The 26,916-nt window shown below is 43.0% G+C and overlaps 1 protein-coding gene across 1 annotated transcript in view; it reads left to right on the forward strand.

Moving 5' to 3' along the window:
- Window positions 1–26,916, forward strand: part of LOC311057749 (serine/threonine-protein kinase PAK 3) — a 100,634-nt gene that overhangs the window by 60,704 nt on the left and 13,014 nt on the right. Inside the window, exons 6-12 of the mRNA XM_084074800.1 lie at window positions 6,242–6,304; window positions 8,610–8,765; window positions 9,344–9,518; window positions 10,481–10,544; window positions 14,106–14,154; window positions 15,368–15,480; window positions 23,949–24,066. Of these exons, the coding sequence (XP_083930926.1) occupies window positions 6,242–6,304; window positions 8,610–8,765; window positions 9,344–9,518; window positions 10,481–10,544; window positions 14,106–14,154; window positions 15,368–15,480; window positions 23,949–24,066 (738 nt within the window). The remainder of the gene's footprint in view (window positions 1–6,241; window positions 6,305–8,609; window positions 8,766–9,343; window positions 9,519–10,480; window positions 10,545–14,105; window positions 14,155–15,367; window positions 15,481–23,948; window positions 24,067–26,916) is intronic.

Consider the following 26,916-nt stretch of genomic DNA (forward strand, 5'->3'; position numbering starts at 1 on the left):
TCAGGATTGTGTGTGATGTGATTGGTACTGCTCCCTGTGTCTGTAGAATACATTTTCTATTGCTTAAATTGTAAACCGATGTTCAGATGCATCATCCGTAAAATCCTAATGGTCTTGGCTGTTTCATGTAAGCGAAGGTTAACGCCTCAATCTGCAGTTTCTTTCTTTACTGCTGTATGTACTGTATAGAACAGCAAGAACATACGCTATAGGTTTAGTATGATAATACCTAAACATTATTCACTACATGTTGTGCTAATTGTTTAGGAAACACAGCACTATAGTGAGGAGGAAGGACTTCCTTTCACACTGTTTCACAAATGCACGGATTGGGATGTTCAGTCAGTTTTTTTGCTTTAAATGCATACTGTAAGGCACACCAGCCTTAATTGACATTTTATGCTGTTGCTGATGCCGATTTCAGAACATGCCCTCGTCTCAGAGGAGAAGTTGTCAGTCAAACCGACGTCGGTTGACAGTCAAATCTCCAGAGTTTGAAACGACCTCATATTACCCAGTCTGTTGAGCTCAATTCCACTCAATCTGGGAAACCATTCGGTTGTATTGAGAGATTTAAATTTGATTTAATTCCACGTGTTTTCAGTTGAGTATCAATCTGTCCGACCGAGTTTGGTTCTCAACGTTTCTGGCAGGTTAGATTGCTCTGACTAGGTACGGTATATTCTAATAATGCGCTCTACTGCGAAAACAGCAGATCTACTGTACGCGCTCAAAACATTTTGAGCTCGTATATCGGCTGTTTATTGTTCAATGACACAGTTTTATACCACAAAGTTTAAATCAGGCTTCTATCATCTAGTACAGTGGTTCTCAACCAGTGGTCCGGGGACCACCAGTGGTCCTTGAGGGGGTTCCAGGTGGTCCCCAGCTAAATGATGAAGTGTCGGTAACCAAATGGACCCTTATAGATCTTTAACTCCTGAGAGCGTAAAATGTAACCAAATGGACCCTTACGGGTCCATTTGGTTTCATTTTACTCTCTCAGGAGTTACATTATTGTTAAACATCTGCATTACTTAATTTACAAGAGGTCTACACAATTAGAGGATGTAGAAGAATTGTTATTTTTATCAACGTTTGCCTGTTATCTCTCCTATGGTACCAACATCAATACAGCATGGAGTTGTGAACAAAATCGTGTCCAACGATCAAACTAAGTCTTGGGTCAGGGAGTCTAAATCTCATCAAACGGTGGTGTGTGGCTCAAATGCTGAATAAATAATGGACCTTAATATGAAAAGGGTTGAAAACCACTGATCTAGTAGTAGGTAACCTCTTTTCAAAACGCTATAGCTTTTTATTTTCAGTGTAAAACGTTGCAGCGGCACTGAGATCTTAGCACAATCCCTGTTATTGCTCATAAAGTCCATTTATACACACACAGAGTTAAAGGGGGTAAACGATTTTTGTTAAAATGTTAAAGCTCTATTGATATCATTATTGTTCTACTGTTTGGTCAGTAGCAGGGGGTTTCCCGCCTCTTCAGCTCTCCAGTTAACAAGGTCAGGATACCAATTTAATCGAATCAGGAGAGAGAATTCCTCAAAGATAATTTATCAGTTTCACTTTAATAGTGTTCCAGTTCCAATTGTGTCTGCCCTTTTTTTCGTTTGTTTCATCACTTCCAATTCCCCTTGTTTATCCTGTATCCTGTATGAGTTCTCTCTCCTGATTGGATCAAATGTATACCCCCGACCAGTGCCTACCGTGGCACTGAGATCTGAGCGCAATCCCGGTTGCTCGTCATAACGCCCACAGGGCCAGACAGTAACATTGTTGCTACTTTTACCCCCCAAAAAAAGAGCACTACTACGTTTCCGTTGAGGATTTTCGATAGTTGCCCAGCAACCAGAGGAAATACAGTATGTATGGCCAGTGTGTTTCAGGTCAGGCATCTATTCAGACGCTGATATCTAATGAAAAAAGGGCGCCCAGCGGACACAACGCACAGCCACCAACTGTCATTCCTTTCATAATGAAATACCAGATCAGGGGTTGACACTAAGGTCTCAGAGTCATGTTCTACTTGCCCAAAGGTCATGCCCACTTGCCTGAAAAGTAAATCGTCCATTATAAAATCAGGTAAAGTTTGAATTACCGTTCAATTTAACACTTTTTTTTAACTTTCTGCGGCAGTGTGATAAAACATGTCATACCTAAAGTTTTATTCCAAATACCTACATAGCTATGAATATGACTATGGTTCACACTTGTTATTTTATGTTTTTTAGAGTAGCAACAGTGAAAACAGCACATTATAGGTCAACAGCGCTGTTATTTTACATTCCACATACCAGAAGATAGAGCGTTCATGTTTTTAGACCGATATCTCGTATTGTGTTTATAATACAATACGTATTAGGTTTTGTGGTTTCCCCCTGTCGGGGGGAAACCACATATTATCATTATCATCATATACTGTATGTCCAAAACTGTTACTTTTCAGGATTCAAATTAGAAAATAGCAAAAGTAGCAACGATTTGTAAATGAACACTGATAATGTTGCTGTGAGTGTATACTCGTACCGTATAAACTGTAAATGCTTGGTAGCTTATTTATGTTGGATAAAATGATGAACGCTACATCATCGCACTACGAAGAAGCATCGATGCATCAATAAAACGCCTTAGATACAGGAATTCATTGTCCCAGTATTTTTCATCTCCTCTGTTCTTCTCTAAATGCAGCCAGTGCAAATCTTAGGCTGAAAACGCACCCGATTCTGTCAAAGTAATTTATGACAAAGACCTTTTTATAAACCTCATTAAGGCCTGCTTCACAGAGCAACAATTATCATGTATTACAGTGTCTGCTGCTTTTAATGCTTGTGTGTGACGCTGTAGTATGATCCATTAGGGCGTCAATTTACCAAAGAACACAATAAGTTAGAATATGGAGATAAGAGCAACCATATACAGATGAAAACATGAGAGAACAGACAATGAATGAATGTGTATTTTCTTACGAACCTGAAGACCAGGCCTGGAATTTCGTCATTTTAGTGGCAAGGCCACTTGGCCTTTGGTGTTGTTCATTTTTTGAGGGCACAAAGGCCAAATACCAGGGCAAGACGACCATCAAATAAAACAAGACTTTAGTCCATTGAAATAATTGATTGAATTTAAAGGTTAAGGATGTTTTTTTAAATGTAATATGTAGACTATCTACAGTGAAATAAATACATTATGGAATCCATGCTCAGCCCTGCACCAATCAAAGTGACTGGATTGGTTTAAAGATGGCATGCCATTTTTTGAGGGGCACAAGGCCAAACTGAGGGGCAACGACGGCCATGGCCTTCGTGGCCTCCCTGAAATTCCTGCCCTGCTGAAGACACAATTCTAAAACGTTACATTCAACGTACATAGATAGACCTTTATTGATCCCGTGCGGATCGATCAAGTCGTCATGGCAGTATACCACAGTTATGTATTGTTTGTGTATAGGTTGGTGTGTATATGTGATTGTGTGCATTACACTACAACAACAACAGCGGGGCCTTGTTGTCCCTGACAGCATCAGGCGTCATAATAACGTCCAGGTGACAATGAGTGTATAGCGCGAGGAGCTCAATGGTCCCTTAAAGTGGGGACAAATAAACAGCAGAAGGTATGGCTGGTATGCTGGAAGAATCACCCTGCTGACACCTCCTCTCATACTTTCACCCAGTAATGAGACATGTTACATTATCCTCTCAGGTGGAAACCACGTACGTGCAAAAGCATTCGTTTTCAGCAGATGGAGGAGAAAAAAATAACCTGTGTTCCAATGGATCCAGTGTAGTTATTATTGTCACAATTAACTCTTTGACTGCCATTGACGAGATTTCTCGTTTTTCTCCGCATGGCTCAGCCAGCCGTCGACGAGATTGACGAGATTTTTGAAGATTTTTTTTTTTTTTTTTTCAAAAAAATTTTTTTTTTTATCACAAAGGAAGCAGGAGATAACGCGATACGAAGATTTTCTGCTCCATTCACTTCAATGTTAAAAAATAAACGGAGACAAAATTCACAGTTTACCTATTTTTGCAATGTTATTCTCTGGCAGGGAAGGGGGGTAGATGTGTAAATACTCTGGCAGTCAAAGAGTTAAAGGGATAGTTCACCCCCCAAAATGATTTTTTTTCTATCGATTTCTACCCATGGAGACTTGAATTCATGGATATTTTTTTGTTTTTGTCGCATTCCTAAGCCAATAAGCGGTTCTGGTAGGAGACACAAAGAGTCTCCTTTGTGTGTCCTACCAGAACCACTGCCCACTCTGCTGGTCATCAAATTATTGGCTTACTAATGCGACTAAAACAAAAAAATATCCATGAATTGAAGTCTCCATGGGGTGACTAATCAATAGAAGAAAAAAAAATATTTTGGGTGAACTATTCCTTTAAGCTCTTGTTAATATTTTTCATAGGTAAAATATTTGTAGAATCCGCTGACACACTTAAACTACTTTCAATCTGGCGTCCCTGTTTTGGGCATGACATAGATAGGCAAACATTTTCAAAATGAACAATTTTTTTTTTTAAAAGAGAGAGAAAAAAAAAACACAATTAGCAGATCTACAAGCTCCCAGTGAGTCGTATCGCAATGCTTTGTGAGCTTGTAGATTGGCTATTGTTAACATGTTTTTCTTATGTTTTTTTCCTGATTTAATGCCATATTTTATATGTCAAAGTATAAAGATAGGGCATTAATTTATGAAAAAAACATAAACGTAATGGAGATACAAGGTTTCTGCCCGACGGCATGCTGATGATCCATTGAGTAGTGGATTTAATTTCCAAAGTGCTGCCCACAGGTCAGCTGTGTTGACATATCCGTGGTTACAGACTGTGTACATAATGATAACAAACGGCCGTTAAAGAAAACGTGCCTGTGATGGGATTCAAAGTTTGTTTTCATCACATTATGGTAGCATTATGCTAATGGTGGCGTTTGGAACAAGGTTATCGTGTCTCTATCGGACACACGGACAGTAAAATGTGTGTGTTTGGTACGTGAGGATGATTAAATGTAAGATAGTGTGTAACTCATCCATCAACAGCAGTCTATACTCCGTTCTCACTTCCCTGATACCCTCAGAACCCTTACTCTTAACCCAGGGGTCTTCAACAGGGGGTCCGGGACCCCTAGGGGGTCCTGAGGCTCAGAGTAACTACAGGGGGTCCGCCAAATCTTTGTGTGATAGGATTTTTTTTGTTTTACCTTAACCACTTGAACCCTAGCATCCCTTTTCTGAGGAAAACTTTAGCCAAAAATATTATTATATATATTTTTGGCAAAGAGGTAGAGGTGTAGAGGTGAAAAAAGAACAGTAAACATAAACAAAAAAAGTTGAATCTAAAACAATTTTATACAATATAGAGGGGGGTCCCTGCTTCATCTCTCTCTCAGCTAGGGGGTCCTTGGGCTGAAAACGTTGAAGACCCCTGTCTTAACCTATTCAATCCGGGAGCACATCTGTGACATTTTTTGATTCATTTGGCTATTCAAAAATAGCAGATATACAAGCTCACCGCGCTATGAGCTTGTATATCTGCTATCTTTGAATAGCCAAAGAAATCTAAAATGACAGACATGCGTTCCCGGATTCAATTGGTTAAAGTGGCATTTCACCCATTTATGCGTCTGAGTTGTGTTGTCCGAGAGAGGTTATTGTTATCGCTACAGTCTGTTGCTCGTTGAGCCTAATTTATGCACCAGCGTACGAGTTGTCGTGCATAAAAAATGGCAGACCTACGCGTTCAAATTGCCATGCCACCGTCACGCGACGTAGCCTAAATCAGCTTTAGATGTATTTAGTTGTTATCATTTTGTGTAATCATTTTCTTTGATTTCATAAAAAATAATCGTGTTGATTAATTTATGTTTTTATTGACAAATATGGATATACATGACCATATATTCGTACATACTGTATATATCAAAAGGATAGATATGTACAAATATAAGGATAGCTCGAGACCTTATTTTCATTGTGGTACACTAAACAACCTTGCAATTTTGACGTCTATGTGTTCATACTGTAACTCAGTGAAGCCCTATAAGCAATGCTAATTCTTTATCTGATTTCCATCATTTTACTGAACTGTCCTCCTCACTTCTATCATTGAAATCATTCATCATTTATCATAGTTTTTGGTATTATATGTGTCATTATGTGTGCAGCTTGTTTTTGTGTTTTTGAGTAATGGTCCCATTTGTCAACCCTCACATTCAGAACCGTATGCTGTCGTCCGGGCCTCCGGTCAGCCTCAGAAGCTGCAGCGCGTTGTACGACAAGGTAAACCCCTCCCCCTCTAAAGCTCCTCCCCGTTATAGCTCCTCCCCTTCAAGCCACTCCCTTTCCCTTCACCAGCTGCTTCTGAAACATTTTCATGCCAACGATGAACGATCCCCAACTTGCTGGGGACCCCCTGGAACCCCTTCAAGGACCCTTGAGAATCCCCCGGACCCCACATTGACAACCAGTGCCCTACATTTTACCTCACCCTCTCTACATGACTGGCACCGAATTCAACTCCTCATGTTGTCAATACTGAGTGTGAAGCTAATGAACGTTCCCGTTGGACCGCACGGCCCATTACCTTACCTTAAAGCTCTCAGCTTGTCAATTTAGACATTTTCAATACCTATTACAGCCCTGCTTTAGCGCTGGGAGAGAAGTGCTGTCAGTCAAAACATTTTTTTTTAGTCATCTTAGATCTAACGTGCTTTCGGATTGATGAAATGGTATCTTGCAATCACACAGATGCATCTCCTTATTTGTATACAAGATACGTATGACGTCCACGCTGCAGCATGCATGCACTCCTCACTATGAAGCAGTGTCACTTTCCGGAGTGATCTTATACTGTCTGGGCATTGGGTCCAACTGAATACCACACCCACAGCCTTATCGTCAGACCAGTTCCCTGTCTGGCACTAAGTCCACCTGTCAAACAGCATAGAACCACACCTTCACTGTGTTAATACCTGCCTTTGTCAACGAACGCTACCATCATCACCATCACCCACTCACCCGCTCACTCACACAACGCTGTTCTGTTTGCACTATGGGGACTCCCTCTTACCCAGGTGTTTCACCCAGGTGAGCGTGGTTTTGAGGTTAGGTGAGGTTAAGGCAGGGGTTTCCCAAACTGTGGGTCAGCGGCCCATTTTTATGGGTCACGACTCGCAAGTAAATGTCCCTTTTTTAACTTATATATTTCAAAAGATTTTCAATTTCTTTTTTCATTTTTTTGTTCACAATCATTCATAAAAAAAAAAATTAGAATGTATTTTTTTGTAAGTAGTGAAAATAGCAGATCTACAAGCTCACAACGTGTCGCATCGTGATGCGTTTATAGCTCGTAGAGCGGCTATTTTCACTGGTTTGGATCCCGGGAAAGACATCAAATTTCTTAGTAATATAGTAATATAATTAGGTTAGTAATATAATAATAATGCATTTTATTTATAAAGCACTTTACATTCTTGCAAATCTCAGAGCGCTACAGGGTTTAAAAGCATGGCATAAAAACAGCACAGCAAACCAAAACAATTACATGGGACCCAACTAGGACCCAAAAAATTAAGAAAAGGCTTTGTTAGGTTAGGTTTAGGCATATAAACACCAAAGAAAGAGGGAGTCCCCTGCACTATCTCCTCTCATTGTCTAGATTCCATTCAGCAGTGTGCTGTGATGTGATCATTCTCTGGTATGTTCTCTTTTATCGGCCTCGAGCAGTGTTTTAATTTCAAGGACCCCCAGTTTGATATGCATTATAGACCACAGACACCCCGGGGACCCTCTGGCTGGAACCAAGCTCAAGGACCGCTGGGGGTCCTCCGGTCTGAGTTTATTATTCAAATCACCCTGGCAACCAGGTTTATTTGTACGCTCTAAAGACATGAGGATCAAAGTGTGTGCTTACGGTTAAGAGAAAATGACATAAATGGATTAGAATTTACATAATTGATGTAACTGAATACTCTTGACTTTGTTTTGTTATATTTTGAACCTCCGTCATGCAGAACCTATTGTAACCTCTGGACATAATCCATTTTGATTCATTTAAATTCCTTTTGATTCCTTTGGTGATATTTTCTGGTTAAAACAGAAATGTTTTGGTTAAAAAGAGAGAGAGAGACAGACAGACAGAGTGAGAGGGACAGACAGACAGACAGAGAGTCAGAGAGAGAGACAGACAGAGAGAGTCAGACAGAGTGAGAGGGACAGACAGACAGACAGACAGACAGAGAGTCAGACAGAGAGTCAGACAGAGTGAGAGGGACAGATAGAGAGACAAAGACAGAGAGAGACAGACAAACTGACAGACACAGAGAGAGAGAGAGAGAGAGTCAGAGAAAGAGAGAGTGTCAGAGAGAGATAGAGAGGCAGACAGAGACAGAGTGAGAGACAGAGAGCGTTGCGAAGTTCAAGTTATATAGCCCCCCTAGTCAACATGTGCCGTCACGGGTCGGGTACCCCCTTCCAGTGAAACGTTAGACGTTTGGTTCAAATCCATCCCAAGACGTTACCTTGTTTGCCGTCTTGGGAGTCTCACCCAGTCTGACACCCACACATTCGCTCTCCTTCCCCTCAGGGTGCCAAGACGTCCACCACAACAGACCCTCCCATCGCTCCGCCCGTATCCGAGGAGGACGACGAAGAAGAGGAGGAGGAGGAGGAGGAGGAAGAGGAGGACGATGACGACGAGCCACCGCCGGTCATCGCGCCGCGGCCCGAGCACACCAAATCTGTGAGTTCCAACTCAATCCATTTCACTAAACTAAAGTATGTAGAACAGCAGGAACAATGCTACTAAAACATTATCATTTTACATGTTATGTTAATTGTTTAGGAATCAGTGTTCAGGACTAGAGTTAACAGGCCTGAAAATTAAGGCCCGGCCCTAACTGGGCCCGAACAATTACCACAAGTGTAGGCAATTTGATCTCTGTAGGCAAAATTGTGTCATTGTATGCTTAATGTCCTCAAAGTTTTTCGATGTTTGAGTTTTGGCCATTTTCGACAGTTTTTCTTTTTATTACACGGGCTGGGAAGGTCGGACTGCATGCTGGGAACTGCATACCTGAGTAGTGAGTAGTTAACTTTGAGCTGCATCCAACACATCCACTGCCTGCCATGACATTTCCGTCGACCTTACCATTCGGCCGCTAGGGGCAGTTTTGGGGGTAATAGAAAAAAATAATTCACGGAACTCGAGGCTCGGTTCGACCCAACTAATCAGCATACACTTCCAGCCCGGCCCTCAAACGTCGGGTCTAATTTTGCTTTAATCCGTGGGTTAATGGTGGTTTTTATTTGCATTTGCAGATCTACACGCGCTCCGTCCTGGAGCCCCTGAAGCCCCCCACCCCTGTGAAGGAGGTGGTGACCCCTCCGGAGTCGCAGGTCCAGCCGGAGGACACGTCCAACACCATGTACCGTCACACCGACCGGCAGAGGAAGAAGTCCAAGATGACCGACGAGGAGATTCTAGAGAGGCTCAGTACGTCTCCATGATGTCTGTCACCCTGCTGTGTGTGTGTGTGTGTGTGTGTGTGTGTGTGTGTGTGTGTGTGTGTGTGTGTGTGTGTGTGTGTGTGTGTGTGTGTGTGTGTGTGTGTGTGTGTGTGTGTGTGTGTGTGTGTGTGTGTGTGTGTGTGTGTGCGTGCGTGCGTGCGTGCGTGCGTGCGTGCGTGCGTGCGCGTGTGTGTGTGTGTGTGTGTGTTTTCCTGGTCCTTACAATATAAAAGGTTGTTTTATGGTAAAAAAAAAAATGTCTAATCCATTCAATCCGGTAACGTATCTACAAATATCTTCTAAATCCTAAATGGTTTCTGAAAACCGTTATGTTGCCATAATATCAGTGGTTCTCAAACGTTTTCATCTCAAGGACCCCCCAAAATGATATGTATTTGGCTGCGATTCGCAAAAAAAACATTTTTTTTTTAAATAGCCAAAAGAAACCTAAAATGACACAGATGTGTTCCCGGATTGAATGGTTTAATGGACATTTCAGTCAATAAACATGATATCATGTAAATATGCCGGAAGCTATGAGATGGTTTCCATCCGTAGTCCCAACATACAAATACATCACAGCACAACATGACAAAAACAAACCCTTTATCCCATTTAGACCTGAGGCAGATTCTAATAACGCCTTCTAAATCCTGATCTAAGTTTTCTGAAAAAGATCTTAGAAAAAAAAATACAAAAAAAGTATGTTGTTATATACTGTACATAGCAACAAGAACCCCAAAAGGGGTTCCGTCTTGAAAGGTATAGTTACAAATAGGGGTTCCCGCCCTAAATGGGTTATAGAAAAAACATAAGGGTAGAAAATGGCAATTTTCTGTTTTAAATGACATTCATAAAAGTTGTCGTCCTAAAATGTGTGTGTGTGTGTGTGTGTGTGTGTGTGTGTGTGTGTGTGTGTGTGTATTAACTGTTATCTCTCTCACACAGGGAGCATTGTGAGCGTGGGGGACCCCAAAAAGAAGTACACGCGCTTCGAGAAAATAGGACAAGGGTGAGTCCCGTCCCGTCCCGTCCTCCTCTCCCCTTTAATCTGCCGTCCTCGCCCCTTTAATCTGTAGCTGTCAACAGGGAGCTGGAGCTGGAGCCCAGGTGGATTATGGGGGATTGGTTAACCCTGTGGTGGACAACAAAGTGCTCAACCCACAGTAGTACTTGAGCTCAAAGTATAGATACTCTTGTATACGCAATATGTGTCTTTGAAATGTGGTGGTGAGAAAGTCAAGTACGATACTCGGAAAAAAATGTACTTTGTTACTTACTGTCCAAACCCTGGCTGGAGCCCAGGTGGATCATGGGGGATTGGTTAACCACATGAACTCAAGTGACCCAATTCTGGGGCCAGGAGATTTTTTTGGTGAAGAAAAAAAAGTAGGGGGCCTATTATAGACCCCTGTGGGACACCGGCCAACAAAGTATATAGGGTTTATGTGGTTATAAGGACCATGGCTCCAGAGGCCCCCCCATCGCCGGCCCCCCTGGGATCCAGTGTTCCCCCCCAGGGCCGGCCCTCCGTCCGTCCCTGCAGTCTGTCTGTCTGTCTGTCTGTCTGTCTGTCTGTCTGTCTGTCTGTGTGTCTCAATAAACGGAGGATAATGTTGCAGCTTTAAGGGAAAATACAATTTAGCAGTTTGTGGTTTCTGGGTCTGGACCAGGAGAGATTGAGGCAATAGTGGCTACAGAGAGACAGAGAGGTAGAGAGGGGGGGGGGGGGGGGGGGGGCTTGAGAGAGAGAAGAGAGGGAAAGAGGGAGGGAGGGAGGGAGGGAGGGAAGAAAAACGAGTAGCAGAGAAGAAAGGAGAACCGTTTCAAGAAATGGCCAGGGGCCAGTACAGCTCAGCCTTTTTTGATCTCTGCTCTCTCTCTCTCTCTCTCTCTCTCTCTCTCTCTCTCTCTCTCTCTCTCTCTCTCTCTCTCTCTCTCTGACACTCACTCACTCACTCACTCTCTACATCGTTGTTGTTTTTGCTCGAAACGCGGCGCTAAGCGACTCGTTTTGAGCTTGTAGATCTGCTACTTTTGCTATTTTTGAATGTGAATTCAAAAATAGCAACAGTTTTGGTCATATGAGGTGTCCAGTCCACCCGACAGAGACTATACATATCCCTCTCTCTTGAATGCCTCCCCCAATGTTTACCTACCAGACAGAATCGAGCGGTCTGCATAGATTCTAAACTCTTCCAGCCGATGTGGAGGCTGACGACACGCTCCATTGTTCTCTCTCCTCTCTGATCCTCTCTCCCTCCTCCTCCTCCTCCAGAGGAGGAGGAGGGAGGGACTCGGTCGGTTAGAGAGTCTATTGACTGACTTTGCAGAGTTATCTGTAAAGTTATTAGGGCCCTGCTGCTGGAACCAAACAGGGAACAGTCTGTGCTTCATTATTCATAGCTTACCGACAATACTGTCTGGTGTAGCTGACAGCGGGGATGGAGGTGCCAAAAGGCTTGAATTCACCTGGCTGGGATGTGCGACAGCAAAGCCACAGAGCAAGGATTAAAAAACTCAAAAGTCTATCTGTCTGCAACCCGCAAGATAACCTCCTGCCTGTGTGACTCCTCTGTCGAGGCAGAATCCTGAGTTTTAATGTTTAAAAACGGAACCCTTGGGGGGATGAGATGGTTGTACGAGGCGAGCAGAGAAGTGTTTTTTTCGGCCACAGTTTCACCTGCTTCCATGGTGTGGAGAAAAAGTCTAAAGAGGTCAGAACTCCAGTAACACTTGTAGTCTAGAGACAGTGCTGGACAGTAACAGAGTATATTTACTTGAGTAAATGTACTTAACTCATTCAATCCGGCAACGTATCTGTGTTATTTTAAGATTTCTTTGGGCTATTCTTGTAGATCTGCTATTTTTGAGAAATCTTGAAAATGTGTGCAGATCTTTGAATATATATATTTTTAAAAGCGATCATTTGTAACTCAAATCTTTGCTTCTGGGGGGTCCCTGGAACAAAACATTTTCAGATGGGGGGCCGCGGCCAAATACATATCTAAAAATGTTTTCTAAATCCTAACAGTATGTTGCTATATTTTAAGGAAAGGTCAAGGTTCAATTTATCCCCTGAGCAAGCAGGCAGGCTCTATTAGCTAAAAATGTCAGCACAATGTCAGCGCAGGAAAACGGGTTCAAATCCGGGGTAGAAGAGGAAAGTTACATAGTGCAGCTTTAAGTAACTTTTTTGAGTATCTGTACTTTTTTGTTTGTATTTTTGGATACTTATGACTTTCACTCCACTATATTTCAAGGTCAAATATTGTCCTTTTGACTTCACTGCATTTATAGGAAGGGAAATGGCATATTATGAATGAACCACTTAAGCCCTATTTAAAATATAGTGAAAATAGCTGTAATAGCACTCATTTGACAGAGCAACTTTCACTAGTACAGTTGAGTCATATTTGACTACAGGAGTACCGTATACATAACTTTGACTCAAGTACTGGGGTTGAGTACTTTGTTAGATCAATCCATGTTGGCCTGAGGCTTGTTCTATTTCTATAAATAATGTATATTCTCTATACTGCAAACTGCTGCTGTAGTATTGACCTCTTCAGAGAAATAGCTGTAGGCCACTAGATATTCTAACCACGTGCAATAAATGTAGACCACATTCTACATGTTCACCAAACTAACAGGCTATATAACACTGTCTCACTCCCCGAAAGGCATATTGTGACTTTGTGACATCAACCTGTGACATGAAGGGGGGGGGTAAAAAAAGGCACATGTTGACTTTTCGGGACTTCCGCCTTACAGCAACGCGGAAGTCCAGTTCTCTGCGTTTCTAACGATCCGACCAAAAAACTGTTATAACGTCGGAGGCGTGCCGTCTCAAGCGGACTTGAGCCATGGGAGGCACCGCCGAGCGAGTCGCCGTGCCGAGTGTTGCGAAGTCCGCCGTCCGAGTTATGTGACGAATCAAGATAGGCACAGAATCCTAAATCATATATTCCCCTGAAAGTCATATTGTGACTTTCTTTGTCCCCCCCCCTTCACTTCACATGTTGACGTTTGGTCAAAAGTGTCCCAAAAAGTCAAAATGTTTTTGTGAGACAGCGTTGGCTAAATACATGCAATGCAATGCAAATTAGGTTTGAATGGTAAAATATTATTTTGGCAAGCTGTTGGCGTAACCCACGAGCAAAAAGCTCTCGCTGGATACGATACAATGAAAGAAATACACTTTCTGTAATGTGTTATATGATGTACTATATATGGATGCAAATCATCTCTGTCGGGTGGAAACCTCATATGTCCAAAAAACTGTTACTTTTCAGGATTCGTATTCGACAGCATCTAAAGCAGCAGATCTACAAGCTCGAAACGCGGCGCGAAGCGGCGCGTTTCGAGCTTGTAGATCTGCTGCTTTTGATGCTTTTTGTCTGACACTGTAGTACGATCTTTAGAGCGTTCATTTACGAAAAAAATCTAAAATATGGAAAGAGGTTTCTGCCCGACAACAACGTAAATGTAACTTTTAATAGGCTTGTTTTCAAAAAAGAAAAGAAAAACCTTTAGCGTATCATTTAGTGATAAGTTGTTCCTGTCTCCACAGAGCGTCTGGCACGGTGTACACAGCCATCGACATCGCTACGGGCCAAGAGGTAAAGCCACGGCATTTTCTAGCTTGTAAATGAAACCACACGGTAATTACAGGGTTGCAATTAAACCAGCCAACGGAGGAGTCCTTTTAAGACCTTTTGTTTTTGCGAAATGGAGGGGCTGGTGATTTGCATTTTTGGAAACATCGACTGTTGAATTTCAAGTGGTTTTGTTTGTTTTGTTTTGGGGTTTTTGGCTTTTTCTTCCCCCAGAAGAAGGGATTAACTGCATTAACCCTGGCGTCCCTGGTACTACTTACTTGGGCATGTCGTTATAGGCAAAGAATCTCCAAAATAGCCTAGTAGGCCCTGCTACAGAATAGTTCATTTAGACACGTTGTGCAGCGAAAATAGACGATCTTCCAAGATCTCCATGTATGCCTATATATGGGCATATATCGGTTAGATGGCCGGTTCTGGACAGCCCGCCTATCCATCCGACTCAACGTCGGACCGGCATACAAATGTCCTTTGGGGCGTCAGAGACGGGTGCGCCATGTCTGAAGTCGATCGGTTTTGACTAAAGATGTACAGAGATTTTGTGCATTTATTGTATAGATTGTATTGTTGTGTTAGCACAGTCTCTGCGTAATATGTCTCATTATGACACAGCTTGGTTGAATGCTTGATTCTGATTGGTCAATCGCTGAATTCAGCGGTGTGTTATTTCTGGATAATGACCGATGAGCTCTATAACAGACCTCTGTCTAATCAAAGACTCAGAGCACCTGCTCATATCAACCTGTGCTGCTTGATTTGATGCTGTATCCAACATGACATCCATGTAAACAAACACACAGTGTCTTTTACTACTAAAAGTTGCTCTCAAGAAAGCTTTTGAAAACATTTGAAGGGAGAAATAGACGATCCAGTAACCAAAAATGTATTCTATTTGATCAACACCCAGCGCAATACTTTCATTGCTGTAAGCAAGGAAATACTTCGTTTTGTTGTTACTTTTGGGTCAATTTATTAATCTATTTATTAAGTAGCCGCGTCGTTGTTGAAAAATAACCCCCTTCAGGTTGATTGAATACCAAGGCGGAGCCGAGCTGTTAAATCATCCTGTCGGGGGTTATTTTTCAACAACGACCAGTGTGCTGACAATTATCCCTTGCTTAGCATTTCACTGCTTGTACCTGTATGAGTGAGTGACAAATGAACCCCTCTTGAAACTCACTTCTTTAAACCCTGCTCCTTTGTGTGTGTGTCTCAGGTGGCCATCAAACAGATGAACCTTCAGCAGCAGCCCAAGAAAGAACTGATCATCAATGAGATCCTGGTGATGAGGGAAAACAAAAACTCCAACATAGTCAACTACCTGGACAGGTCAGTAGCCTCCTCGCCGTCTGCAGTGATAAAACACTTCAGGAACATGTGTGTGTCGTTGCTGACAGATATACACTACTATTCAGAACGTCATACAATCAGTTTACAGCTTACTGGTATGAAAAACACGAAATATGTACAATAGACAGTTCGAGGAGGGGGGGGGGGGGGGGTTGGCAGCTTGGATTTGCAGCCTCCTGAAGGTATTTTTTTAGGGCAGTTTTGAAAGTGAGTAGGGTTTCACACTCCTTCACTACTTTAGGTAGGGCATTCCACATTTCTGTTGCATAGCGGGAGAACGAGTTCAACCCCTTGTTTGTGCCAAATCTGGGTTGGACGTGATCAGTGGAGCTACCTCTGGTGTTGTGATTGTGGACTTCATTTACATTTTTTAAGTATTTTGGTACATGGTACATGGTTGTGGTGTATCTTGTAGACCAGGCCCGTTGCAAGTTGCTGTACTATGTCCTCAACCCTGAGCCATCCAACCCTAGCAAAGTGAGCAGGAGTTAGATGAGTTGTATGTTTAAGGCCAAGACGTAGCCTTACCAGTTTGTTTTGGGATGTCTGGAGCCTTGTTCCAGACATTGTTGTTCTTGTTCCACCCAACAGCGACAATATGCAACAGACAATAAAAATTGCCTCTCTCTGTGGGGGGTGGTATTGTCATTTTTTCCATGCGCTTTATATAGTGTGTTTTCTCTCTCTCTCTCTCTCTCTCTCTCTCTCTCTCTCTCTCTCTCTCTCTCTCTCTCTCTGGGTGTGTGTTGTAGTTACTTGGTAGGAGACGAGCTGTGGGTGGTGATGGAGTATATAGTGTGTTTTATCTCTCTCTCTGTGTGTGTGTGTGTGTGTGTGTGTGTGTGTGTGTGTGTGTGTGTGTGTGTGTGTGTGTGTGTGTGTGTGTGTGTGTAGTTACCTGGTAGGAGACGAGCTGTGGGTGGTGATGGAGTATATAGTGTGTTTTATCTCTCTCTCTGTGTGTGTGTGTGTGTGTGTGTGTGTGTGTGTGTGTGTGTGTGTGTGTGTGTGTGTAGTTACCTGGTAGGAGATGAGCTGTAGGTGGTGATGGAGTATATAGTGTGTTTTATCTCTCTCTCTCTGTAGTTACTTGGTAGGAGATGAGCTGTAGGTGGTGATGGAGTATATAGTGTGTTTTATCTCTCTCTCTCTGTAGTTACCTGGTAGGAGATGAGCTGTAGGTGGTGATGGAGTATATAGTGTGTTTTATCTCTCTCTCTCTGTAGTTACCTGGTAGGAGATGAGCTGTAGGTGGTGATGGAGTATATAGTGTGTTTTATCTCTCTCTCTCTCTGTAGTTACTTGGTAGGAGACGAGCTGTGGGTGGTGATGGAGTATATAGTGTGTTTTATCTCTCTCTCTCTGTAGTTACTTGGTAGGAGATGAGCTGTAGGTGGTGATGGAGTATATAGTGTGTTTTATCTCTCTCTCTCTGTAGTTACTTGGTAGGAGATGAGCTGTAGGTGGTGATGGAGTATATAGTGTGTTTTATCTCTCTCTCTCTGTAGTTACTTGGTAGGAGATGAGCTGTAGGTGGTGATGGAGTATATAGTGTGTTTTATCTCTCTCTCTCTCTGTGTAGTTACTTGGTAGGAGACGAGCTGTAGGTGGTGATGGAGTATATAGTGTGTTTTATCTCTCTCTCTCTGTAGTTACTTGGTAGGAGATGAGCTGTAGGTGGTGATGGAGTATATAGTGTGTTTTATCTCTCTCTCTCTCTCTGTAGTTACTTGGTAGGAGACGAGCTGTAGGTGGTGATGGAGTATATAGTGTGTTTTATCTCTCTCTCTCTGTAGTTACTTGGTAGGAGATGAGCTGTGGGTGGTGATGGAGTATATAGTGTGTTTTATCTCTCTCTCTCTGTAGTTACCTGGTAGGAGATGAGCTGTGGGTGGTGATGGAGTATATAGTGTGTTTTATCTCTCTCTCTCTGTAGTTACTTGGTAGGAGATGAGCTGTAGGTGGTGATGGAGTATATAGTGTGTTTTATCTCTCTCTCTCTCTCTGTAGTTACTTGGTAGGAGACGAGCTGTAGGTGGTGATGGAGTATATAGTGTGTTTTATCTCTCTCTCTCTGTAGTTACTTGGTAGGAGATGAGCTGTAGGTGGTGATGGAGTATATAGTGTGTTTTATCTCTCTCTCTCTCTCTGTAGTTACTTGGTAGGAGATGAGCTGTAGGTGGTGATGGAGTATATAGTGTGTTTTATCTCTCTCTCTCTGTAGTTACTTGGTAGGAGATGAGCTGTGGGTGGTGATGGAGTATATAGTGTGTTTTATCTCTCTCTCTCTGTAGTTACTTGGTAGGAGACGAGCTGTGGGTGGTGATGGAGTATATAGTGTGTTTTATCTCTCTCTCTCTGTAGTTACTTGGTAGGAGATGAGCTGTGGGTGGTGATGGAGTATATAGTGTGTTTTATCTCTCTCTCTCTGTAGTTACTTGGTAGGAGATGAGCTGTGGGTGGTGATGGAGTATATAGTGTGTTTTATCTCTCTCTCTCTGTAGTTACTTGGTAGGAGACGAGCTGTGGGTGGTGATGGAGTATATAGTGTGTTTTATCTCTCTCTCTCTCTCTGTAGTTACTTGGTAGGAGATGAGCTGTAGGTGGTGATGGAGTATATAGTGTGTTTTATCTCTCTCTCTCTCTCTGTAGTTACTTGGTAGGAGATGAGCTGTAGGTGGTGATGGAGTATATAGTGTGTTTTATCTCTCTCTCTCTGTAGTTACTTGGTAGGAGATGAGCTGTGGGTGGTGATGGAGTATATAGTGTGTTTTATCTCTCTCTCTCTGTAGTTACTTGGTAGGAGATGAGCTGTGGGTGGTGATGGAGTATATAGTGTGTTTTATCTCTCTCTCTCTCTGTAGTTACTTGGTAGGAGACGAGCTGTGGGTGGTGATGGAGTATATAGTGTGTTTTATCTCTCTCTCTCTCTGTAGTTACCTGGTAGGAGACGAGCTGTGGGTGGTGATGGAGTATATAGTGTGTTTTATCTCTCTCTCTCTCTGTAGTTACTTGGTAGGAGATGAGCTGTGGGTGGTGATGGAGTATATAGTGTGTTTTATCTCTCTCTCTCTGTAGTTACTTGGTAGGAGACGGGCTGTGGGTGGTGATGGAGTATATAGTGTGTTTTATCTCTCTCTCTCTGTAGTTACTTGGTAGGAGATGAGCTGTGGGTGGTGATGGAGTATATAGTGTGTTTTATCTCTCTCTCTCTCTGTAGTTACTTGGTAGGAGATGAGCTGTAGGTGGTGATGGAGTATATAGTGTGTTTTATCTCTCTCTCTCTCTCTCTCTCTCTGTAGTTACTTGGTAGGAGATGAGCTGTAGGTGGTGATGGAGTATATAGTGTGTTTTATCTCTCTCTCTCTCTGTAGTTACTTGGTAGGAGATGAGCTGTGGGTGGTGATGGAGTATATAGTGTGTTTTATCTCTCTCTCTCTGTAGTTACCTGGTAGGAGATGAGCTGTAGGTGGTGATGGAGTATATAGTGTGTTTTATCTCTCTCTCTCTCTCTGTAGTTACTTGGTAGGAGATGAGCTGTAGGTGGTGATGGAGTATATAGTGTGTTTTATCTCTCTCTCTCTCTCTGTAGTTACTTGGTAGGAGATGAGCTGTAGGTGGTGATGGAGTATATAGTGTGTTTTATCTCTCTCTCTCTGTAGTTACCTGGTAGGAGATGAGCTGTAGGTGGTGATGGAGTATATAGTGTGTTTTATCTCTCTCTCTCTCTCTGTAGTTACTTGGTAGGAGATGAGCTGTGGGTGGTGATGGAGTATATAGTGTGTTTTATCTCTCTCTCTCTGTAGTTACCTGGTAGGAGATGAGCTGTAGGTGGTGATGGAGTATATAGTGTGTTTTATCTCTCTCTCTCTCTGTAGTTACTTGGTAGGAGACGAGCTGTGGGTGGTGATGGAGTATATAGTGTGTTTTATCTCTCTCTCTCTGTAGTTACTTGGTAGGAGATGAGCTGTAGGTGGTGATGGAGTATATAGTGTGTTTTATCTCTCTCTCTCTGTAGTTACCTGGTAGGAGATGAGCTGTAGGTGGTGATGGAGTATATAGTGTGTTTTATCTCTCTCTCTCTCTCTGTAGTTACTTGGTAGGAGATGAGCTGTGGGTGGTGATGGAGTATATAGTGTGTTTTATCTCTCTCTCTCTGTAGTTACCTGGTAGGAGATGAGCTGTAGGTGGTGATGGAGTATATAGTGTGTTTTATCTCTCTCTCTCTCTGTAGTTACTTGGTAGGAGATGAGCTGTGGGTGGTGATGGAGTATATTAGTGTGTTTTATCTCTCTCTCTCTCTGTAGTTACTTGGTAGGAGATGAGCTGTGGGTGGTGATGGAGTATATAGTGTGTTTTATCTCTCTCTCTCTGTAGTTACCTGGTAGGAGATGAGCTGTGGGTGGTGATGGAGTATATAGTGTGTTTTATCTCTCTCTCTCTGTAGTTACCTGGTAGGAGATGAGCTGTAGGTGGTGATGGAGTATATAGTGTGTTTTATCTCTCTCTCTCTCTGTAGTTACTTGGTAGGAGATGAGCTGTGGGTGGTGATGGAGTATATAGTGTGTTTTATCTCTCTCTCTCTCTCTGTAGTTACTTGGTAGGAGATGAGCTGTGGGTGGTGATGGAGTATATTAGTGTGTTTTATCTCTCTCTCTCTCTGTAGTTACTTGGTAGGAGATGAGCTGTGGGTGGTGATGGAGTATATAGTGTGTTTTATCTCTCTCTCTCTCTGTAGTTACCTGGTAGGAGACGAGCTGTGGGTGGTGATGGAGTATATAGTGTGTTTTATCTCTCTCTCTCTCTGTAGTTACTTGGTAGGAGATGAGCTGTGGGTGGTGATGGAGTATATAGTGTGTTTTATCTCTCTCTCTCTCTGTAGTTACCTGGTAGGAGATGAGCTGTGGGTGGTGATGGAGTATATAGTGTGTTTTATCTCTCTCTCTCTCTCTGTAGTTACTTGGTAGGAGATGAGCTGTGGGTGGTGATGGAGTATATAGTGTGTTTTATCTCTCTCTCTCTCTCTGTAGTTACTTGGTAGGAGATGAGCTGTGGGTGGTGATGGAGTATATAGTGTGTTTTATATCTCTCTCTCTCTCTCTGTAGTTACCTGGTAGGAGATGAGCTGTAGGTGGTGATGGAGTATATAGTGTGTTTTATCTCTCTCTCTCTCTCTGTAGTTACTTGGTAGGAGATGAGCTGTGGGTGGTGATGGAGTATATAGTGTGTTTTATCTCTCTCTCTCTGTAGTTACTTGGTAGGAGATGAGCTGTGGGTGGTGATGGAGTATATAGTGTGTTTTATCTCTCTCTCTCTCTGTAGTTACTTGGTAGGAGACGAGCTGTGGGTGGTGATGGAGTATATAGTGTGTTTTATCTCTCTCTCTCTCTGTAGTTACTTGGTAGGAGACGAGCTGTGGGTGGTGATGGAGTATATAGTGTGTTTTATCTCTCTCTCTCTCTGTAGTTACCTGGTAGGAGACGAGCTGTGGGTGGTGATGGAGTATATAGTGTGTTTTATCTCTCTCTCTCTCTGTAGTTACTTGGTAGGAGATGAGCTGTGGGTGGTGATGGAGTATATAGTGTGTTTTATCTCTCTCTCTCTGTAGTTACTTGGTAGGAGACGGGCTGTGGGTGGTGATGGAGTATATAGTGTGTTTTATCTCTCTCTCTCTGTAGTTACTTGGTAGGAGATGAGCTGTGGGTGGTGATGGAGTATATAGTGTGTTTTATCTCTCTCTCTCTCTGTAGTTACTTGGTAGGAGATGAGCTGTAGGTGGTGATGGAGTATATAGTGTGTTTTATCTCTCTCTCTCTCTCTCTCTCTCTGTAGTTACTTGGTAGGAGATGAGCTGTAGGTGGTGATGGAGTATATAGTGTGTTTTATCTCTCTCTCTCTCTGTAGTTACTTGGTAGGAGATGAGCTGTGGGTGGTGATGGAGTATATAGTGTGTTTTATCTCTCTCTCTCTGTAGTTACCTGGTAGGAGATGAGCTGTAGGTGGTGATGGAGTATATAGTGTGTTTTATCTCTCTCTCTCTCTCTGTAGTTACTTGGTAGGAGATGAGCTGTAGGTGGTGATGGAGTATATAGTGTGTTTTATCTCTCTCTCTCTCTCTGTAGTTACTTGGTAGGAGATGAGCTGTAGGTGGTGATGGAGTATATAGTGTGTTTTATCTCTCTCTCTCTGTAGTTACCTGGTAGGAGATGAGCTGTAGGTGGTGATGGAGTATATAGTGTGTTTTATCTCTCTCTCTCTCTCTGTAGTTACTTGGTAGGAGATGAGCTGTGGGTGGTGATGGAGTATATAGTGTGTTTTATCTCTCTCTCTCTGTAGTTACCTGGTAGGAGATGAGCTGTAGGTGGTGATGGAGTATATAGTGTGTTTTATCTCTCTCTCTCTCTGTAGTTACTTGGTAGGAGACGAGCTGTGGGTGGTGATGGAGTATATAGTGTGTTTTATCTCTCTCTCTCTGTAGTTACTTGGTAGGAGATGAGCTGTAGGTGGTGATGGAGTATATAGTGTGTTTTATCTCTCTCTCTCTGTAGTTACCTGGTAGGAGATGAGCTGTAGGTGGTGATGGAGTATATAGTGTGTTTTATCTCTCTCTCTCTCTCTGTAGTTACTTGGTAGGAGATGAGCTGTGGGTGGTGATGGAGTATATAGTGTGTTTTATCTCTCTCTCTCTGTAGTTACCTGGTAGGAGATGAGCTGTAGGTGGTGATGGAGTATATAGTGTGTTTTATCTCTCTCTCTCTCTGTAGTTACTTGGTAGGAGATGAGCTGTGGGTGGTGATGGAGTATATTAGTGTGTTTTATCTCTCTCTCTCTCTGTAGTTACTTGGTAGGAGATGAGCTGTGGGTGGTGATGGAGTATATAGTGTGTTTTATCTCTCTCTCTCTGTAGTTACCTGGTAGGAGATGAGCTGTGGGTGGTGATGGAGTATATAGTGTGTTTTATCTCTCTCTCTCTGTAGTTACCTGGTAGGAGATGAGCTGTAGGTGGTGATGGAGTATATAGTGTGTTTTATCTCTCTCTCTCTCTGTAGTTACTTGGTAGGAGATGAGCTGTGGGTGGTGATGGAGTATATAGTGTGTTTTATCTCTCTCTCTCTCTCTGTAGTTACTTGGTAGGAGATGAGCTGTGGGTGGTGATGGAGTATATTAGTGTGTTTTATCTCTCTCTCTCTCTGTAGTTACTTGGTAGGAGATGAGCTGTGGGTGGTGATGGAGTATATTAGTGTGTTTTATCTCTCTCTCTCTCTGTAGTTACTTGGTAGGAGATGAGCTGTGGGTGGTGATGGAGTATATAGTGTGTTTTATCTCTCTCTCTCTCTGTAGTTACCTGGTAGGAGACGAGCTGTGGGTGGTGATGGAGTATATAGTGTGTTTTATCTCTCTCTCTCTCTGTAGTTACTTGGTAGGAGATGAGCTGTGGGTGGTGATGGAGTATATAGTGTGTTTTATCTCTCTCTCTCTCTGTAGTTACCTGGTAGGAGATGAGCTGTGGGTGGTGATGGAGTATATAGTGTGTTTTATCTCTCTCTCTCTCTCTGTAGTTACTTGGTAGGAGATGAGCTGTGGGTGGTGATGGAGTATATAGTGTGTTTTATCTCTCTCTCTCTCTCTGTAGTTACTTGGTAGGAGATGAGCTGTGGGTGGTGATGGAGTATATAGTGTGTTTTATATCTCTCTCTCTCTCTCTGTAGTTACCTGGTAGGAGATGAGCTGTAGGTGGTGATGGAGTATATAGTGTGTTTTATCTCTCTCTCTCTCTCTGTAGTTACTTGGTAGGAGATGAGCTGTGGGTGGTGATGGAGTATATAGTGTGTTTTATCTCTCTCTCTCTCTCTGTAGTTACTTGGTAGGAGATGAGCTGTGGGTGGTGATGGAGTATATAGTGTGTTTTATATCTCTCTCTCTCTCTCTGTAGTTACCTGGTAGGAGATGAGCTGTAGGTGGTGATGGAGTATATAGTGTGTTTTATCTCTCTCTCTCTCTCTGTAGTTACTTGGTAGGAGATGAGCTGTGGGTGGTGATGGAGTATATAGTGTGTTTTATCTCTCTCTCTCTCTCTGTAGTTACTTGGTAGGAGATGAGCTGTAGGTGGTGATGGAGTATATAGTGTGTTTTATCTCTCTCTCTCTCTCTGTAGTTACTTGGTAGGAGATGAGCTGTAGGTGGTGATGGAGTATATAGTGTGTTTTATCTCTCTCTCTCTGTAGTTACTTGGTAGGAGATGAGCTGTGGGTGGTGATGGAGTATATAGTGTGTTTTATCTCTCTCTCTCTCTGTAGTTACTTGGTAGGAGACGAGCTGTGGGTGGTGATGGAGTATATAGTGTGTTTTATCTCTCTCTCTCTCTCTGTAGTTACTTGGTAGGAGATGAGCTGTGGGTGGTGATGGAGTATATAGTGTGTTTTATATCTCTCTCTCTCTCTCTGTAGTTACCTGGTAGGAGATGAGCTGTGGGTGGTGATGGAGTACCTGGCCGGAGGCTCGCTCACAGATGTGGTAACGGAGACCTGCATGGACGAGGGCCAGATCGCTGCGGTCTGCAGAGAGGTAAAGAGATAGTCCTTGGGCCAGACGAGATATCGCTACCACAAAGTTGGCAAAACCTTACCTATACTAAATTGTTTTTTGGGCCAATATAAGTAAATAAAAATATGATAGACTTTCCATAGGAGCAGCTTTTTATATTTTTTGACATGTTGTTATTTTTCTCTATAGGCGGATTTTCATTCATAGCCAACAACATATCAAAAGTTATATAACACACTTTTTGGACATCACACTGCTCCTTTTTTTTATAAATTAAACAAACCTGTGTCCAATTAAAGTAGTTGATGAAGTGGGTGTGGCCTATTTGGTGGTGGAGCAGTTTTTTCAGGAATCAAAGCTGAAGTAGTAGAGGCCCTAGGAGGGGTCCACGCGCGACTGCTTATTTTTTTTTCTAGTTTTGATTTTTGGCATCCATAGGACCCCTAATATTGGGATTTTGATGATCCCAAGAAAAAAAGTGGTCCCAAGTGTGTTTTTTTCAATGTTTTATTAACCCTATGAGACCTGCGGGATGGCTGGCTGGAACTCCGGCGAGACTGTCTTTCGGAGACTGTGGAACACTTAAATTTAGACGTAGCCCAAAGATAGAGATAACATTTGATTCCAGACAACCTCAGGTTTCCAATGGGACCAACCTTGTCATGCTACCTTGTCGGGAAGGGGGCTAAATACCTAATGATTCAAAGTTAAGACAACATTTTGGCGAGGGAAAAACGACCATCACCATTTTCCAAATGGTCCCTTGAGCTGTCACCTCAATATATGTGAATGAAAATGGGTTACATGGATACCTACAAGCCTCTCCTGTACAGACATGCCAAATGTATGCCTATCTCATGCAGTTCTGGGCAAGAACCATGCAGTGTTTTGTACCGTATCTATTGCTATATGAGACCACTTTACTGTATCTAGAGACCACTGTATTGTATATATACCACTGTACTGCATCTATTGCTACATGAGACCACTGTACTGCATATATGAGACCACTGTATTGCATCTAGACCACTGTGCTGCATCTATATCCCACTGTACTGAATCTATAAACCACTGTGCTGCATCCAATCCCACTGTACTGAATCTATAAACTACTGTACTGCATGTATAGACCATTGTACTGCATTTATAGACCACATACATTGACCACTGTACTGTATCTATAGACCACTATACTGCATCTCAACTCAACACAGCTTTAAACATGTATATATAAAGCACATTTAACATGACTATGTCGCCACAAAGGCATCTGTAGACCACTCTACTGCATCTGTAGATCACTGTACTGCATCTACCGAAGATGCAGTACAGTGATCTACAGATGCACTAGAGTGATCTACAGATGCAGTAGAGTGGTCTAAAGATGCACTACAGTGGTCTACAGATGCAGTAGAGTGGTCTACAGATGCAGTAGAGGGGTCTACAGATGCACTAGAGTGGTCTACAGATGCACTAGAGTGGTCTACAGATGCAGTAGAGGGGTCTACAGATGCACTACAGTGGTCTACAGATGCAGCAGAGTGGTCTACAGATGCAGTAGAGGGGTCTGCAGATGCACTAGAGTGGTCTACAGATGCACTACAGTGGTCTACAGATGCAGTAGAGTGGTCTACAGATGCAGTAGAGTGGTCTACAGATGCAGTAGAGGGGTCTACAGATGCACTACAGTGGTCTACAGATGCAGTAGAGTGGTCTACAGATGCAGTAGAGGGGTCTACAGATGCAGTAGAGTGGTCTACAGATGCAGTAGAGTGGTCTACAGATGCAGTAGAGGGGTCTACAGATGCACTACAGTGGTCTACAGATGCAGTAGAGTGGTCTACAGATGCAGTAGAGGGGTCTACAGATGCAGTAGAGTGGTCTACAGATGCAGTAGAGTGGTCTACAGATGCAGTAGAGTGGTCTACAGATGCAGTAGAGTGGTCTACAGATGCAGTAGAGGGGTCTACAGATGCACTACAGTGGTCTACAGATGCAGTAGAGGGGTCTACAGATGCAGTAGAGGGGTCTACAGATGCACTACAGTGGTCTACAGATGCAGTAGAGTGGTCTACAGATGCAGTAGAGGGGTCTACAGATGCACTAGAGTGGTCTACAGATGCAGTAGAGGGGTCTACAGATGCACTACAGTGGTCTACAGATGCAGTAGAGTGGTCTACAGATGCAGTAGAGGGGTCTACAGATGCAGTAGAGTGGTCTACAGATGCACTACAGTGGTCTACAGATGCAGTAGAGTGGTCTACAGATGCAGTAGAGGGGTCTACAGATGCACTAGAGTGGTCTACAGATGCAGTAGAGGGGTCTACAGATGCACTACAGTGGTCTACAGATGCAGTAGAGTGGTCTACAGATGCAGTAGAGGGGTCTACAGATGCAGTAGAGTGGTCTACAGATGCAGTAGAGTGGTCTACAGATGCAGTAGAGGGGTCTACAGATGCAGTAGAGGGGTCTACAGATGCAGTAGAGTGGTCTACAGATGCACTACAGTGGTCTACAGATGCAGTATAGGGGTCTACAGATGCAGTATAGGGGTCTACAGATGCAGTAGAGTGGTCTACAGATGCAGTAGAGGGGTCTACGGATGCACTACAGTGGTCTACAGATGCAGTAGAGGGGTCTACAGATGCACTACAGTGGTCTACAGATGCAGTAGAGTGGTCTACAGATGCAGTAGAGTGGTCTACAGATGCAGTAGAGGGGTCTACAGATGCACTACAGTGGTCTACAGATGCAGTAGAGGGGTCTACAGATGCAGTAGAGTGGTCTACAGATGCAGTAGAGTGGTCTACAGATGCAGTAGAGGGGTCTACAGATGCAGTAGAGGGGTCTACAGATGCAGTAGAGTGGTCT

This window comes from Gymnoscopelus microlampas (assembly GCF_963454915.1).
Source record: "Gymnoscopelus microlampas genome assembly, chromosome: 12".
NCBI classification, from domain to species: domain Eukaryota; kingdom Metazoa; phylum Chordata; class Actinopteri; order Myctophiformes; family Myctophidae; genus Gymnoscopelus; species Gymnoscopelus microlampas.